Source organism: Talpa europaea (assembly GCF_964194135.1).
Source record: "Talpa europaea genome assembly, chromosome: 10".
NCBI classification, from domain to species: domain Eukaryota; kingdom Metazoa; phylum Chordata; class Mammalia; order Eulipotyphla; family Talpidae; genus Talpa; species Talpa europaea.
The window spans coordinates 24,033,633-24,052,494 of NC_140077.1; the positions used below are offsets into that span (position 1 = coordinate 24,033,633).

Sequence of the window (18,862 nt, forward strand, 5' to 3'; positions counted from 1 at the left end):
ACTCTAACAAATCTTAATTAATACCCCAAACCAACAAATTGAAATAATCCAGAAGTCAGGATTATGTAGCTTGAGGAAAACACAGTCTAGCAGAATCAAAATTTGATCATTTAAAGTAGTACTGTTCACATTATACCTAGTAGTCACAGATGATTACTTAACTTTGAATTAATGTTTAAAAATTCAGCTCCCCGGTCAAATAGCCAAATTTCAAGTGTGCCATAGCCACATTTCAGCTTGTAGCTGCCATTCTCAACTGTGCAGATATAGAAAGAACATTTAAAAGTTCCATTGCATAGCACAGAAAAGATAGGCCACTCCCAGGAAAACCCCAAACTTCCTAAAGAGAATTACAAAAAGTGGGATTAGAATAGCGAAGGTAAATTCTTCTCCATCCCTTGGCTATTCCATTGTATTTTCTCTTTACTTCCTAGAAAGTCTGCTTCTATTTTCCTTACCCTTTTTCTCACGATCACAGGTTTCACTAGTCCATCTCCCACCACCTTCTCACTATTTTTTCTAGTAATATGCACATCTTATTGCTACTTTTGCACATTTAATGATTTCATGAATTTATGTTTTTAATTACCCAACGTCAAATTTTAAGGAGTGAAATCTTACATGCCTACGAAAAAAATATTGGTTTTTATTTTTTAAAGATCTGTGAATTTCGCTGTATTTTCCTCCCTAGAATCACTATCTTTCCTTAGGCTTTCTCCGGGTGGGAAAGGTATGCGATTCTAGTTCCAGCCTCTGGGGTTTCCCTCTGTCCGAGAAAGGCTGGGTCCCCTGGGCGGTGAAGTTTGAGCTGAACGCCTGCTGTCCTCTAGCGGCGGGCAAGAACAGGGGCTCCTTTGACAGCTTAGCGGTTGCCAAGCGACAGGCGGCGCCCGACGCGGCCAGGAGAGGACGCAGACAAAAAGATGCTAACAGCGGTGCAACAACCCGGCTTTCTATTGGCTAAAGAGCTCTCGGCCATCGCCAGGAACTAATGCGCAATGAGAACGTCAGACGCCAGGGAACTCCTCCCACCCACGCTCTAGCGACGCGTCTAGAGACCCGGAAACCCACGTTAAACCGTGGGGGTCGTCTGCTGCTCCATGTTTGCCTCCCAGCTCGTGCTATTCCAGGTGCTGTTCCTGATGGTCCCCGACGGCGTCCGGCTTCAGCCGTCTTTCCCCCCGACGGGGGCAGAGCCCACCCCTTCGGACCTGGAGCCGGGGTCGCGGACCGGAACCCCCCAGTCCCTCTCGGAAGGGACTGAAACTCCCTGGACTATGCCTGGGGCCTCCACTGTGAACCCTACTGTCGTGACCCCCTCGGTGCCCGGGAATAGGACCGGTGACTTCTTCCCAGGTGAGGGGAGGGCATGTGGGCATGGAAACTACCGCCTTAGCTCTAGAATGCTGTGAATGAAGTGAATTGTCACAAAGCGAGGAGTGGGGCTGTCGGAAGAGGAGCAATTAGCACGTGGAAGAGATTGGGGATCCCCCTCCCATTTGCTGTGCTTTATGTTGTATTTCCGTAGTCTTACCGATTTGTGTCTGTGACTTGACTCCTGGTGCCTGTGATATAAATTGCTGCTGCGACAGGGACTGCTATCTTCTCCATCCGAGGACAGTTTTCTCCTTCTGCCTGCCAGGCAGTGTGAGGTGAGCTGGGGTGCTCAGGGTGCAGCCAAGCTGGAACTGGAGCGTTAGAATAGGGAATGTTTGGAAATAGTTATCCTTTGTGCCTCCTGCTCCCACTTCCACTTCCACTCCCAGAAGTGGAACAGTCTTAGTTTTTCCCGCAGCTGAGTTCCTGTTTGGATTCCCAGAGCCATGCTGTCCAGTAGAAGAGGACCTTCCTGTTGTCCTATGGCTGGTCAAGAAGTCCTCTCTTAGGCATCTGACTGATAAGGTGGAGCTTCCTTCTTTGGCTCTAACACTCCATAGCTGCTCTCCCTCCTATTTCCTTACAGGTCTTCAAGTTGGGTGTGTGTGGACAACTCTCTTATCTTTAGGAGTAATTCCCCTTTTCCTACAAGAGTTTTCATGGATTCTAATGGAATTAGGCAGTTCTGTGTCCACGTGAACAACTGTGAGTAGAAGCATGTTGGTTATTCTTACTGCCTAACATTTATTGAGAATTGGCATTGTCTCTAGCCTTCCCCCCCCCCCCTTCTGTGCTTTTAAATGCTTTGAAAATCACTATCATCCTCCATCGCATTCTGTTCCCTCTCTCTTTCTCTTATTAGTGGGTATTTGCATGTCTTTTGCTCTGTTTGCTGTGGATAGAAAACCCATACAGAACTTTAATTTCAAAAATCCCTCTTAGCTTATCAGATAGGTGATATCATCCACTGCTACAATCTCATTGAAGGTACTCACTGAACCCCCAGCATGTGACACGTAAGAGTTACCAAATAATATTTGAGTGGAATGTCTTTACAAATGAGTTTTTATTTGAAGAGGTAACAGTGTAGGGGAAAGAGCATTTGACTAGATTCTAAGTCCTGCCAGTTACTTACCAACTGCACAGAGTTCAGCAAAACCCATAGCATTGCCAGCCTCATTTCTTCAACTGCAAAGTAAGAAACATCACTAGTTCAAATATGAAAATTCTCTGTAACTGTAGAGTTCAATAAAAATGAAAAGTGAATAGACTGGTCCAGCCCTTGTGGAAAATAGTATGGTGGCTATTCAAAATATTAAAAATGACTCTTCATATGACCCAGTAATTACACCCCTAGATATCCAGCCCTCCCCACCCCCAACACTGAAGAATACAAAATCACTAATTCAAAGAGATATATGTACTCATACTGAAGCACTATTTACAATAGTTAAGCCATGGAAACACCTTAAGTGCCCAAAGAGAGGTAAGTGGATCAGGAAGATGTGGTATAGAATTATAGAATTATTTTAGAAAATGCCCCTTTAAAAAATCTTGAATGTAGAAATTATTAGGTGAAAGGAATAAAACATGACAAGTCTATATACTTGAAAGTGGAAACATCATTAGGACTGATTGGTTGAAGTTTAGAGAAAAACAGGAAGATTTGGAGAGAGTAAGATGTTGTCTCCAGCTTTGCCATGTTCCTAAGTAAACAGTACCTTTTTATTATATGATAGACTCATCTGGCGTGAGGCAAATGTGAGCATTATTGGAACTCCTATATTTATCACAAATTCTAATCATACATATTCCTGGTATTAGAGACTTAGAACTGACAGGCATTCATTGACCATATTCTTCTCTCTGATCTCAATCCTAAATAATTCAATTAACAGATTACAAATAAATTAGAAGGTGACAGAAATCAGAACCATTATGTCTGAAAATGGAGTATTGATTGGGAACCTTCTGGGAAAAAAATCTGAGAGGTAGTAATCTGAGAGGTAGTAATAAAGTATGTAAATTTGTAAAAATTCTTTGAGTTTACATTCAAGCCTAGTATATTTAAGTACTGTATATATATTATATACTATGTATGTATTATGCCTTAATAAAAATATTTTTAAAAATTAGTTACTCAATATGCCAGATATTTGAAAATAAATGGCTTTCCTTTTATCTAAACTTCTTTTCTTTTAAAAAAAATTTAGCAAAATTAAACTATTTCCAGAAGCCCCAAACGGTCAATGCAACCAACTTCCAGGCACTGGCTGCAGAGTTTGGAGGAGACTCATTCACTTCAACATTCCAAACCCAGTCACCACCACCTTTTTACAGGGTGAGCCTAAGGAAAAAGGGAAGGGAATTGGTTGGTTTATTTTTTCCCTAATGGTCAGCACTTGACCAAGTGTCTTTGAGGTACACCCTTGCAACTAAGTAAACCATAGTCAACTCTTTTGGAAGGCAGCAAGCTGTTAACTTTTGTTTTTACTTTTTCTTTTCTGGTGGAGTTCAGTCTAACCTCAGCATGAATAACTTTCTGCTATATTTGGTTCAGGCTGGGGACCCCATCCTTACTTACTTCTCCAAATGGTCTGTAACAAGCTTGCTGAAGCAACCTTCTGGAGTTGGAGCTGGGGGATTCTGTGCCGAGAACAATCCTGCAGGTGAGTTCAGAGCATAAGTACCAGCCTTTTTTGTTCAATGTAAAATTGGCTTTCTTGATATTAATTTGTATATGTAGGCTGAAAAAAATAATAAAATTGGCTTTTTCATTTACCACTTTGTGTACTAAGGTTTCTTGGAAAGTAAAAGTACAACCTGCGCTCGTTTCTTTGAGAATTTGGCAAATAGCTGTACCTCGGATCCAGCCCTCAGTGCTGCCTCTTACTATAACTTTACAGTCTTGAAGGTGCGTAAACCTTCTCTCTGTCACCACCATGGATCTGAAGTCAACATGCTTCCCACTTTTGGGTTATAGTGAAAGGACTGAACTGCAAATCAGAATTCCCAAGAGCAACATAAAGGGCAGAGAGCCTAGAAACCCTATCATGTGAAGAGAGATGAAAGGGTGTATAGCCAAGCTAAGAGCTTCTTACCCTCTAGGTTAGTGAGATTGGCTCGGGAGGGTTAGAGGGAGTGACTCGCTGTTTTACCAAAACTTGCTTTTGCTGTCTGGTAGAGTTGTGCTCAGATAAGTGGGCATCACAATCCTTCCAGCCTTCCCCCCACTGCACTCCTGGCATCTTAGAATAAGGAAAAGTCAGAAAAGAGGAAGTACATCATTCTAACATGTTGATTTTTTCCCCCCCAAAATGTTAAATCACAAGTTTCTGGAGATCTTCTGTGAGGTATACCTCACACTCGTGACCCTGCTGTTCTCTCATTCTAGGTTTCAAGAGCTATAACTGATCTGCAGAATATGAAGGTATGAGGCCGTTTATCAGAAAAAAAAGAAACACTATTTGGCCCCTTTGCTTCTGAGTCAATTTTAGTCAGAGAAAGAATATGTATGTATCAAATTCTTAAGTATGAATCTAAAGCATTGTTTTCCTAAGTATATTCTATATGATTAAAAGCATCATATGAAATAAGGATACATAAGGTCTTAGATAAGTTTAGAAAATATTGGAATACATAAAGTTAAACATGATGGATTTATTAGGGACTTTTAACATATTTCTAATCTCTAAGAAGAATATATTGGATATGATAAACTCATCTGACCATAGAAATTTACTTTATATCTAATAGAGGTAATGTTCTGAGAAATATTTTTCAAAGTGCTGATTTAGAATGACTTTTGAATTTAAGCTGCAAGCTGACAATGGAAGAAGAGAGAAAGGTGATGGTTATGTCATAAAAATACTCATTTCAGCATGATCTAGAGCTAGAAAATTCTTTTTTCGATGTTAGTTGATGTGCTAATTTCTTTTGCTAGTTCCAGGTTCCTGTAACACTTGTCTCCCAGGCTGATTCTCCTCTGCTGGTGGGAAACACTTGTCAGAATGTTGTCTCCCAGGTAGGGATGCTGACCGCATGACAATGCACATTAATCAACATTCAGAGGGGTCTCATTTTCTATTAGGTACCATAACAGCCCAGAGCCCCACATGAGTTTTTGTATGTTTTCTGAAACTTAAGAAGTCAAGAATTGAGCCCACTTCCTTCTTTCTTTCAGTTTGTCATGTTTCACTCATATTCACTGCTGCATCCTTCAGTACTTCATGTCCAGAACCCAAAATTATTTTTTTTTGATACTTCTTTCTTTGCCATATGTAATTTTTTTTAAAGATTTATTTATTTATACAAACACTGGGTACAGTCAGAAGCGCGGGAGGGTGAGAGAATTCACCAGAGTCAAAGCGGGGAGCAGAACAGGCAGACTGACAAAGTACACTGCTGAGGGGAGCAGCGGGCGCAGCAGGAGAGGTCTGCATGCCATGTGGGACCCTTGCCGGCAGCTGGGGTTTGAACTGGCACTGCAGAGGCTGTGGGCAACTTCACAGCCCAGTGCTCAACCACTGTGCCACCGGGGAGGCCCCCATATATAATTTATTATGATTCTTAGCACATGTTCTTCTCCAAGTATTACCTGAAAATCTAAAAGAGACTAGTAAACATCTTCTAATGCTTCTCTTCTAATCAACATAAAGAAGTAAGAATTATCTTAAAACATTATTTTAAAGACTATTCAGAAATCTAGGATTACCTTCAATTGTCTACAACTTCCATCTCCAGCTGTCTTTATTCCTTCTAGACTTTGGGAGAGCCAAGTAAACCAGGTTTCCATTCCATACTTACCCCTGCCTGTAATTTTACCATCCTCCTCTGCACTTTTTTCCCCTGATTACAGTTCTTAGAGTAAACTTACCTCTCTCATGAACTCTTTCAAAACCCTATCCAGTTTCTTTTTTCATGTGTATCTATAATATGAAGTCAACCTTAGCCTTTTCATGGTATTTGTGTTTGGCATTTTAATGTTATGTTTTTAGCCTTCCTCAGTCAGTTATTTGTTTATTGAGATATAATTGACATACAGCATAGTATTAGCTTTAGGTCTACAAAATAGTGATTTAATGTATATTGCAAAATGATTATCAAAATAAAATTAACCTCTATCACCACATTTAATTATAGTTGTTTTTCTTGTGATAAGAACTTTTAAAATCTACTATCTTAACAACTTTCAAATATGTAATACAGTATCTCTAACTATAGTCACTGTGCTGTACCCTCATTCAGTGATAATAAAACCCTTAAAGACAGGGGCCTCCCCTGGTGGCACAGCGGTTGAGCGCTGGGTTGCGAGGCTGCCCGCAGCCTCTGCAGCGCCAGCTTGATCCCTGGCCACCAGCAAGGATCCCACAAAAAAAATAAAAAATGAAAATAAATTAAAAATAAAAAAATAAAACCCCTAAAGACAGAAAATCTTGTGTCCTAAACATAATTGGTCCCATTAAACAATTTTTATTGATTGATTCTACTTTTGTATTTCAGGTCATCTATGAGATAGAAATTAATGGGACCTCTGGAATCCAGAAAGTCTCTGTCAGTTTTAGGCAAACCAACCTGACAGTGGAGCCACGCACTTCCTTACAGCAACAATTCATCATTCGTTTCAGGGTTAAGGCCTTCTCCAATAGGGGATTAAGAAGAGGGGAGGGGACATTGGGTTCGAAATAGTTTGTCTGCAACACATGCCAACTAGAATGTGAAGGCCTGTTCAGTTTGTGAATTGAGGCCTCAAAATTTAATATGCCATACTTTAACTATAGATGATAGGGATTCAACTATGTTTATTCAGTAACATTTTTTCTGATTATCTGGTCCCTACACAGGACTCTTTTTTTTTTTTTTTTTTTTTAATCATTTTGAATCATAAACCAGTATCCAGCAGAAATTCTTTCACTAGCTTTTTCCTATTTCTGGCCATTCAGGGTTTGGTTTATTTCCTACTTACTCTAAGTTTCCAGCTTTGACTGCCACCTTTTCGTGGCCTTCTTTTTCAGCCAACCAGAGTTCAGTTTCTTCTCAGCTTACTCTTTGGTGATTGATCAAGTCCTGTGTCTCTCAGAGTACATCTCTGGGACATCAAAATATATTTCTGAATTTAAATTTCTCTGGTTTCAGCCAGGCTGAGCAGAGTCCTAAATCGATAATAATTTTTGAGATTTAGGGTTGAGGGATCATTGATTGTAATCCTTGGTAAAAGTAGCATATAGTGAGTTTCAATATTCAGATCATTTAGGATTTCTTTTAGTGAATGAAAAAATGTGAAAGAAATACCTTTTCTTTTAGAAATTTCTGTAAAATGCTACACTGTGGAAGGAAGCCAGACTGTTCGTCTAACTAATGCAATTAGCAGCTAATGTGTTGCATTGCTTTAAGGGTAGGCATGAAGGCAAGCAGTGGAAGGTGGGAGAGTGTGCTTTTCTCCATTATTGACTTGCCTCCACTCTTTTCTGCAGACCTTTCAACAGAGCACAGTTGCTTCTCTTACTCATTCTAGAAGTGGGAATCCTGGCTATATTGTTGGGAAGCCACTCTTGGCTCTAGCTGGAGACAGAAGTCACCCAGTATCCTTTTGGGGGAGTTGGATAGCCTGTTGCAGCCTAATGAGAAAAGCTGTATCTGCTGATATGTTGTATTTCCAATTCTGCAGTTCCACCATTTTTTAGGTATTTGGAACTTCTTTTATGAAATTAATAGTACATCATATTCTCAAATGTTGGTGCTACCTAAGGTTTTAAAGGTTTTTTTTTTTTTTTTTAGATTTATTTATTTAATGCATACAAGAGCTAGGGTAAAGGCCAGAGATGCAGGGGGTGAGAGGATTCACCAGAGACAGAGAGGAGAACAGAACAGCCAGACTGACTGAAATACACTGCTGAGGGGAGCAGCGGGCAAGACAGGAGAGGTCTGCTGCGCCATGTGGGTTTCTCCCTGGCCAGGCGGGGATCGAACTCGTGCTGCAGAGGCTGCGGACTGCTTCATAACCCCCTGCGCCACCAGGGAGGCCTTCCTAAGGTTTTAAAACATATGGTAGGCTGGACTAAGATGAGAATTATGAATGATTTTTGTTTACTTCAGTGAGATTTATATGCTGGTGTATAGTTAACCATTTTTAGTAAAACAGTAATTGTGTGTTATCAAAGGCAAAAGCCAAATTTGTGACTTGCATGGTAACACAATGATATTAATAAAATGTAAGTAACACTAAGGAGGCAGTGAGCATAAATTTTCCAAGTTGCTTACTCTTTTTTCTGTTATGATCTCCTTGATTGTCTCTTTCTACTTCAGATGACCCTGCTTCAGAGCCAGGGTGATGGAACATGCTCTGTTAAGAGACATGACGTACAATTTGGAGTAAATGCAGCATCTGGATGCAAGCTCAGGTAATTCTTTGCTTTCGCATCACTTACAACAAATGTGTCTTTGTCTATAGGGAATATGTTGTATATGGCAACTTCTATATTTTGAATGCCCGTTCAAAGAATGCTAGTTAGGAATAGCCTAATAATCTATACAATAGTAATATTGCTAAGAGTTTCTGACAGTCCTTTATAACCTACTATGGATCATTTCTTCTAATTCATGTATTATTTGTTTGGATTACTATGTTAATATAGTTACATTATTATATTGACATTAGACTCCAACCTCATGGTGTTTCATTTCAGACTGGAAAAGGGGGATTGCACCCACTTGCAGCAAGAGATTTATCAGACTCTTCACGGAAGGCCTAGACCAGAGCAGGTTGCCATCTTTGGTAATGCTGACCCAGCCCAGAAGGGAGAATGGACCAGGATCCTCACCAGGAACTGCAGTGTTTCAGTAAGGAGAGAAACACATTCTGGCTAAGACTTGCTTTCCCCCTTCATTTGTAAATTATAGGTATTAAAATTTAAAACTAGCTCTGTTTCCATAAATGATATGGTTATAAAGGAAAGATAGTATAGTTGTCATAAAAGGAAGAAAATGAGAAATCATACCAGTATATGAAGTAATTATTTCAGGTTAGGTTTACACGTATTTCCTTACTTAGAGAAAACATTTAAATGTAGAAAGTCAAAAGACTTTTCTATATCATAGATTCAATATCATAGAACAGTATTCTCTTACATTCTTAAACCTTTCGTCAGCACAGGTTGTTTCTCTGAGGTTGAAATTGTATTATAAAATTTCACCTTTTCACATAAAGATGATACATTAACAAATTAAAAATTCCAATCAAGTGAAGTAAAAAAGAAACCATAGCTACTTAATATACAATGACTAATATGCAACCATCAGGAATTCAGCACATTCATGATGTAACAAAACAACATGATAAAACTCAGTCCATAATTTAACATTACTTCATGTAATTCATGCTTCTGTACCCTCTACAGGCTATACATTGTACTTCCTGCTGTGTCATACCAGTTTCCCTAGAGATCCAGGTATTGTGGGCATATGTAGGTCTCCAGTCCAATCCACAAGCTCATGTTTCAGGAACCCGATTTGTATACCAGTGCCAGTTTGTACAGGTAAGTCATGGAGGAAATATTTGCAATACGTGTATGTGACAAAGTTTTTTATCTAGAATAAAGAACTCTTAAAACATAACAGTGTATTAACACTTGAGCCTAAGATGTATTTGTCTCAGTTCATAATCTGAAGTGTGTAGCAACAAAACATAAGGCTAAGATGGGAGGCACAGGTTTTTCCTGGCAGTTATAGTTTTCATTTGTTATATTTTGATTAACACTGATTTAAAAATTGTGATTATAAAGGTGTAATGTAGCAATATATAAGCAATATATATATAATATATATAATATAGCAATATATATATATATATATATTTTTTTTTTTTTTTTTTTTTTTGTGGGACCCTTGCTGGCAGCGGGGGAATGAACCGGCACTGCAGAGGCTGCGGGCAACCCCACAGCCCAGCACTCAACCGCTGCGCCACCAGGGGAGGCCCAAGGTGTACTTTTATTACCAAAGCCAAGCAAAACTTAATCCAACCTTTTCATGTTGCCTCACTAAGTGTTAAAACAGAATTGTTGTTGGCAGTTTCTGAAATAAACAGAAAATATTACAGTTTAAGGCAGAAAGGATTAAATCAACCACACATAACAAAACTGGATCCAGAGTAAAAGAACTGTGCTGACTTGACCCTATGCCTTTTATTTGTCTCAGTAAAAGAAATGAGATGACCAGACTCTGAGGGGGGTTGGGTTGGGTTTGTTTTTTTCCCTCTCAGTATTCTTACTGTACTTGCTAAACAATGAATTCTCTAAATTTTGCCTTTACATAACTTTTAAAATCCAAATAGAAACACTTTACACTTAGGAATTCAAATATAACACACTGAATTAACTCAAGAACCTTGTTCTTCATGTGGCACTAAAACACAAATTCTAACATGAGTCAATAATACACAGTATTAGCCAGTGACCTGGCAAGTGCCTTTTAATTAAATTGGACTCTCAAGTTCCTTTTAATTAAATTGGACTCTCTAAACTACATTTGTTCTAAACTTTTACACAATTATGAAGGCAACATTTCTAATATATGAGTATTTCATTTGAAATATTAGCTAAATAAGTAAACGAATGAATAAATGAAGTACAACCCTCAGAGACCCTATTTATAGTGTGATGGGAAGGATAAAGAGTCTAAGTGATATGCAATGGCATAGTCTTTACCTGATGATTGATCACTTTTTATTTTCCTGTCTCCAAAAATATCTCTATTCATTTATCAAAAAGCTAAGATCTCTCGTGAGTGCTTGCTCTGTACCAAGTACATGCCTGGAGCTAGGTATAACATGGTAAACAAGGTAGATATCACGCCTGCTCTTAGGGAAGGTGTGGGGTAATACCAAGCTGAAATTGAGAATAGTGTTGCTGAAATTCACTGGAGGGGCTGTGAGGGCTGCATACATAGATAAGAGTTCAGGGCACTGGGGAGTATCATAGGTAGGATTTGATTGCTGTGATACAAAGGTTGAGAAAGAATGAGTCAAGGATTCCACTCAGTTCTTTTACATCTTGTATGTGCTATCCTGTTGGCTACCAAATGCAGTTTTGTGTTTTTCATCTCCCCTTGTCCCCGCTTTTAACATGAAAGGCCAACTTCCTTGCCTTGGGCTAGGACAACACAAGTTGTAGGACTGTGAAGTTTACCTTCTATTTCAGAGTTCCCCTCTGTACACATTAGGCTTATGCTAGATAATGGTATAATTTATCAAATTAATAATTACATATTTGTCAAGAAAATACATAACTATATCAAAGTCAAAAAATCCCAGAAAAAAGGATCTTTTAACAAAATTAATTCCCACATTCCCCCTCACCAGCTGCTCTCCAGAAATAACCTGTTCTACTCTTTTTATGCTTGCTTCTGGTTTTTAACCTTGATTTCTAAGCAATCCTGTACTCAGTTATCTCTTGAATCAGGAGTTTATAGATAATCTATTAACTTATGTTTCAGTAATGAGTTCAGCTGCTTTTCTTCTCCTGACCTTCCAACCAGTCTCCTGATGTAGTTATAGCAAATGTTTTTTTGTCAATATTCAATATTTTCATTATTTTAATTATATAAATATTCATGTTGAACCAGTGGATCAATCTTCAGTGTCATCACATTCTTGGAAACTGAGACTTTGAACAAAACAACATAATAAAACCCAGTCCATAATTTAACATTACGTCAGCATTTGTAGGATTGTTTTTTTCCCCATCAATGTTATAACAAAACAATCTTGAACTGTTGTTATTCAAGGACCTGCTGTTATGAAACTTCATTTCCTGAAATTACCACTTTATATTTCATTTCTTTAGTTTTCTTTGGCTAACACCTCACACACTTCGACAGTTGTGTAAAATGTCTCTCAAAGCAATTATCTGAACAGTTGAACTGCCATTTAGTGTTGCCAGTTCTACTTTTTCCCATGCATTTCTTCCTGGAGACCTCCATAACCTGATGTAATGTAGACTGGTTACTGCCCAGCAACTGTTTGGAAACTTTCCTTACTGTCATCTTGGAAATTAATCTTGCTCTTAGCTATGTTATACTGGGCATTACTGGACAGTACTTGTCTTATTTTCTCATTTTGGTGGAATTCAACTTCTAATGACATCTTTGAAAAAAGATGCATGTATACTACACTTTCTTCTTTAATTCACATGTCTAAAGATACTTTAGTCAACCAGCATCATTACCATTTTGATGCACAATTGCCCTTTGGCAGTAATAAAATTCTCAATTGAGAATGAGTAATTTTCACTGACAATTTTGAAGGCATCCTTTTAGCTTCCAATGCTGCTGTTCAGAAGCCATTTTAAGATCTTTTGCTCCTAGTAGTCTGATTTTCCACAGTATTATGTCTTGGGTAGGTTTTTTCTTCATGCATTACACTGAACAATTTATGGGGGTAGGGGACTTTATTCTGAAAACTGAGTTCTGAAAAATTTCAATTATTACATTTAATCATTTCTTTCCCACTATTTTCATTGTTCTCTCTTTTTGGAACTTTCATTAATCTGTTACAAGGTCACTAGATTAATTCTCTAATTTTTTCATTTATATTTTCTACTCATTACATTTTTGTTTTCTAGAAGAGTTCCTGAACATTGTCTTTTTTGACTTTTTATTGAATTCATCTTGGCTATCATGTTTTTAATATCTAAGAGCACTTTCTTATTCTGTTTCCTTTTCATGATATCTTTTCCTTACGCTTTTTTAAGACATTAACTGTTTAAAGAAATGAATCCAGGGGCCTCCCTGGTGGCGCAAGGGGTTAAGTCTCAGCACTATGAAGCTATTGGCTGTGGTCAATCCCCCGCCAGGGGGCTAACCCACTTGATCTCTCCTGTCTCACTGCTACTCCCCTCAGCAGTATATTTCAGTCAGTCTGCTTATTCTGCTCCCTACTCTGTCTCTGGTGAATCCTCTCATCCCCTCCCCCCACCTCTGGCCTACACCCCAGCTCTTGTATGCATAAAATAAATAAAATCTTTAAAAAAAAAAGAATCTAAGGAATTAATATGACATGTAAGATTATCATATGAGGTCCTATACCCATTAAATTTTTTTTTTAAAACCCTAGAGGATTATTCCAGGCAAAGTACCAGAGCGAGTATTTACTGTTGCCAAAGACCGTGGCAGATAATATATGGCATCAGAGTAAAGGAATGTGAATGGAGAAAATTTTCATTTCTGGTTCAAAAAGGTAGTTATTTACTACCAAATTATAATCAGGTTTCTTAGTAAGCATAGTCAGAAGAAAGGGAATTCACTTTTGATAAACTTGATTTTTAGATTAACAGTCATCAGACTGCAACTGCACCTACCAAGGGCTATGTCTATTAGATATGATACTTGAGTCCATTTAACAAGACTCCCCCTCTCCCAGGAGCATCTGTTTTATTTGACTTGAATTGGTGGTTATTTAGGAGGATTCTTTCTATTCCTGAGATTCTGTGAATCTGATTTTTTTTAAATCTGCATTACTAAGTTCTTTGCTTTTTTTTAATGAACTTTCACATTTTCTCCTACAGTTGAAAAAGGAATAGAGTTGCCACCACTACTTCACTAGTGCTCTTTCAAAGCCTGGAGCCTCTGGGCCCTGATAAAGTAGAGCTGCTAAGCATGTAACAGTAGTTTTGCCATCTGGCTTCTCTGATAAATGGGGAGATCCCCCATTGAGGGAAGCTAGAGTCAGTCCTTAGGTATGTATAGCTGTTCACAGTTCTCTTGTCATAGACTCTTGCTAAAAAATTCGTTTCCTTGTGTCTCATAGAATAAGGACTAAATAGGACCAATATGAGGAAAAGGTATATCTTGTTTAGAGTAATTGATTTTAGTCTTTCTTCAGAAGTGATGATAACAGTCACATTGCTGGGTGCCAAGTGCTGAACTGTCATGGAATTTCTTCCTCCAGGATTCTGAAGTAACGTTGACAACTGTTGTGACCTTTGTGGATATTACCCAGAGACCAGAGCCTCCAAGGGGCCAACCCAGAATAGACTGGAAGTTTCCATTTGATTTCTTTTTTCCCTTCAAAGTGGCATTCAGCAGAGGAGTAGACTCTCAAAAAGGCTCAGTCTCTCTCATCCTTACCCTATATCTTTTACTACTTGGAGTTCTCAACTTAGAGACTAAATGAAAAGGATAAGAATCAGATTCTAATTTTCCCTATGGGAAGTTCTGAAGCAGCCTGCTTATCTTGGCTAAATTGATCCTCACCTGCTCAAAACCAGAGGAGAGCGTTTAGGATAGTAGAGAATCTAACTGAAGGAATCTTTATGTATGAAAGATGGCCTTTTAGAAAAGCAATAAAAAGACCTTAGTGATCATAGCTCTGCTTAGGGCTTTGTAGACCAACAGGTATATATATACATCAGGTTCGCTACTACTTAAGCAGGAACAATGCAAAAAGCCCTCCCTCCAGCTCTTCAGGTTGTGTTTTGCCTGACTAAAGGTTTGCAAGATCTTCATCTATTTGCTCACACATGGGCCCAGGATCAAAAGGAAAATGCACCTGCCTTCCATCAAGTGAACCTGGAAAAAGCTTTCTTCTGGACTTGAGAGGAGCTGATTGCTCAAAACAGAAAACTGCTGTTACTTTGTGCAGCTCCTCCCTTGGGCTACACACTCTTTGCCCACTTGAATGGGAAAAGCCATTCTTGCTACTCAGTTTTCAAAAAATGAATGTGGAATTGCAGTCCTCTTGTCTGCTAGCCAATGACTCTACCACTCGCTTGTGTTCTTTCCTTCCTTCCATTGAGGAGAGGAGAAATAAAACTGACTGAGAACTTTGTTGTGTCAATTCCAGCAGCACACAAAAGTTAATTAATGCATGTTCTGCCTCGTGATTATTTTTATATGTGTATGAGGTTTAAAAAAAGGAAAAAACGTTCACACATTGTACACAGCATTCAAATCAAGGGACTTGGAATCTTTTCCTTGGAGTCACACTCAGTGAAGACGCAGTTAAGTGGCACTGATAGTAGTGAATGTACTTTTGCAGCCTAAGGCAATAGCAGCTTACAGAGGGCAATGCATGTGCATAATTGGGCCCTACCTGCATGGCCACCTCAGAGTTTCTGGCTTGCAGAGCAAACTACTTTAAAAGGTAATATCCTAGTATTCTTGGGTGAAAAATTGGTTGGAAGTTGTTAAGAAAATTGGGGAGCAGGAAGCATAAAAAGTTTTAAGCCTAAAGCAAAATTATGTTATCCTTGTAATTAAGGCAAAAGTTTGATAGAAAACATGGCATTGTATCTGATTGACTTAAGCTTTTAAATTACTTTTATTAAAAAAGAATAGAACAAAGGATAGGATGTGATTGAATAATTAACTCTAGTGAAAGTAATACTGAGCACCTACTCTAAAGCAGAATTGTGAGCCATAGCCTCTCAGTGAATTGACAGTTTAGTGAGAGATTTACCTGACACAGGAGACATTTGTTCAGTAGACTAGTGAGGGGCACGCTTTGAGAAGAGTTATGATAAATGCTGCTTCGTGAGCAGAAGACACTAATTATACACACCATCTCTGACATGCTTATTATTGTCCTTTATTCCAAACTGCCTCTGAAATAACCTACTTCCCTGGAGGAAAGTGGCAAAGTTCTTGTAGCTATTACACTAAACTTGGAGGTAGTGCTTCTGTATAAAGGAGATTCTGCTCAAGGGGAGTCGAGCTGGGAAGCTGATGTGTTTTCACCAAAGTCTATTACATAAATGTTAATTCAGTAACTCTACTTCCAAGAATATCTGTAGTAAAACCAACCATAAAACTACTAGAATATTTAGGTTCTCCAGGTCCTTTAAGGTAAATAAACTTAAATGACAACTCATCCTGAGTTATGGGTTGGGAGACATCTAATCCACTCCCAAGAGTCTACAAATCCTTTTCAGAATCCAGTCCCTCTTCTTTAATCAAGTTTATTCCCATCCCCAAGTGCTATAAAGCCATTCTATGCCTTTATCAAAAGATGATACCTCATATATAATTCATATACTATAAAATTCACTCTTTTATTAAAGTATAGCTTTTAGTATATTTAAAGTTACATAACCATCAGTACTAATTCCAGAACATTTTCATCATCTTAAAAAGAAACCCTATACTGACTAGTGGTGACTTCCAATTTCCCATCTCCCCTAGTTCCTAGCAGTCACTAATCTACTTTCTGCCTACAGATTTGCCTATTTTGATCATCTCATGTAAATGGAATCATACAGTACAAAGCTTTTGTATCTGGATTCTTTCATATGGCATGTTTTCAAGGCTTACCCATGTTGTAACATAGAGGCGCTTCTTTCCTTTTTGTGACTGAATTGTATGCATATGCCACATCTTGTCCATTGGGTTGCTATTTTTTTGTTTGTTTGTTTTTGTTTTGGAAATTGCAAATAATGTTGCTATGTCCACTCATGTACAAGCCTTTTGTGTTTTGTGTTTTGATGTGAGTGGAATTGCTCCATAAATTTACCTTAGTGAGGAACTGCCAAAATACTTTCCATAGTGTCTGTATCATCTTACAATCCCACCAGCAATATTTGAGGCTTCAAATTCTCCATCCTTATCACTCTTTGTTATTGTCTTTTTTAATTTTGGTCATCCTAGTGACTGTAAACTGCCAACTCATGGTGACCTTTTTAAACTGAAATAAATGAGATCTTACACCAGAAATCAACTTGGTTTTATTTCTTTTTCCCCAACGCAGAAATACGTCAAGTGTTCTCTATCTCTCTGCTAATTTGGTGAGTTTGTAAGCCCAGTTAATGCTGCTTAACATACCTTGAATAAGATTTTATGGTAATCTTATCTTTAGTCATTCTCCTTGTAATTAACATTCAAAACATTTTCAAAATCATTACAGTTTTCTTAGTTTCCTCCCTTTATCTATACAGGTAGTTAGCCATTTGACTCACTGCACAAAAGATCTCCATTGTAATCATAGATCTAATTTAAGAAGCAAGTTTTACTGTAAAGGAGTATGCACAATCTGGATAAAAAACAAAACAAAACTGAATTCCCAGCTAGCCTATTGTACATGTAGAGAAACAAGTACTCTCAAACACTTTTTAATGGGGATAAACTAATAGAAATTTGGACAGAGCAAGTGGTTATTTAATATGTACCAAAAACCTTTCAAATGTTCATAAACTTTTTTTAAATAATAAATTTTATTTTTATATTCCCCATACAATTGCAACCCCCCCCCCATTCTGACCCCAATCCCTCTCCTCCCACCCCCCAAAAAGTGTCTCTGGTTCATAGTTTTTTGTTGATTTTGATTTTTCACTTTCTTATAGTTATTCATTTTCCTGGTCCCTTATTTAAGTTTTCTAGATTCCTGCTATGAGTGAGACCATCTGGTATTTTTCTTTTTCTTTCTGGCTTATTTCGCTGAGCATGATCCCTTCCATGTTGCTGCAAATTGCATGTGTTTATCTTTTTTGAATGCTAATATTCCATGGTGTATATGTACCACATCTTCTTGATCCACTCATCTATTTTTGGGCATTTGGGTTGTTTCCAAAGCTTAGCTATTGTAAATAGTGCTGCTATAAACATAGGGGTGCAGGTGCTCTTTGGAATTGATGTTTCTGTGTCCTTTGGGTAAATACCTAGGAGTGGAATTGCTGGATCATATGGAAGCTCTATGTTTAGTAGGTCCAGAAATCTCCACACAGCTCTCCATAGTGGTTGGACCAGTTTGCACTCCCACCAACAGTGCAGAAGAGTTCCTTTTTCTCCACACCCTCGCCAACATTTGTTGTTGCTAGTTTTTTTAATATGTGCCATTCTCACTGGTGTGAGATGGTATCTCATGGTAGTTTTGATTTGCATTTCCCTGATTACAAGTGATGTTGAACATCAAATGTTCATAAACTTTAACAATAATTCCACTTAATAATTCCAACTTACGGGAGGTGTTCATAAGGGATAGGTTAAATAAATTATATCCATAGATTAGAATGTTGTACAACCACTGAAAATTAAGTACAATGTCCTTTATTGCTACAGGGAAATATTTGTGATCTATTTTTAAGTGAACAAAATAGACTACAAAATAATGCATATAATCTGTGGTCCTACTTTCGTAAACAAAAAATATTTATACATATATACTTAGCCAAAAAAAGGGTCTGGGATGCTAATGTCAGGAAGAGGAATTTTTAGTGAAAGAAATTATCACTAAAACAAAAAGACATTCCAATTAATAGAAGAAAATATTTGCACACCATACATCTGTCAAGAGGCTGATATCCAAGATATACGAATAATTTATACAACCTAACAAAAAGAAAATAACATCAAATAATGGACAGAACTAAACAGGCACTTCTCTAAAGAAGACATGGAGATGACCAACAGGCATGAAAAAATGCTCATTACTAATCATCAGTAAAATGCAAATCAAAACCACAATGAGATACCACTTCATACCTGTGAGAATGGACCCTATCAA

General features: G+C 38.1%; 1 protein-coding gene across 3 annotated transcripts; it reads left to right on the forward strand.

Moving 5' to 3' along the window:
• Positions 1-1,100: 1,100 nt before the first annotated feature.
• TCTN3 (tectonic family member 3) lies at positions 1,101-14,542 on the forward strand (the record flags this gene model as incomplete). Of its 3 annotated transcripts, XM_084246097.1 has the most annotated exons (14): positions 1,101-1,356; positions 1,529-1,652; positions 1,964-2,082; positions 3,591-3,718; positions 3,938-4,046; positions 4,176-4,291; positions 4,772-4,807; positions 5,321-5,401; positions 6,880-7,005; positions 7,851-7,958; positions 8,683-8,777; positions 9,063-9,216; positions 9,774-9,911; positions 14,318-14,542. In XM_084246097.1, the coding sequence occupies 14 exons, from the start codon at positions 1,101-1,103 to the stop codon at positions 14,540-14,542; spliced, it is 1,815 nt and encodes a 604-aa protein (XP_084102223.1). The 3 variants fall into 3 exon arrangements, with proteins under 3 accessions (XP_084102223.1, XP_084102224.1, XP_084102225.1); XM_084246098.1 differs by lacking the exon at positions 5,321-5,401 and having other exon boundaries at positions 8,698-8,777; XM_084246099.1 differs by lacking the exons at positions 3,591-3,718; positions 3,938-4,046; positions 5,321-5,401; positions 6,880-7,005.
• Positions 14,543-18,862: the final 4,320 nt, after the last annotated feature.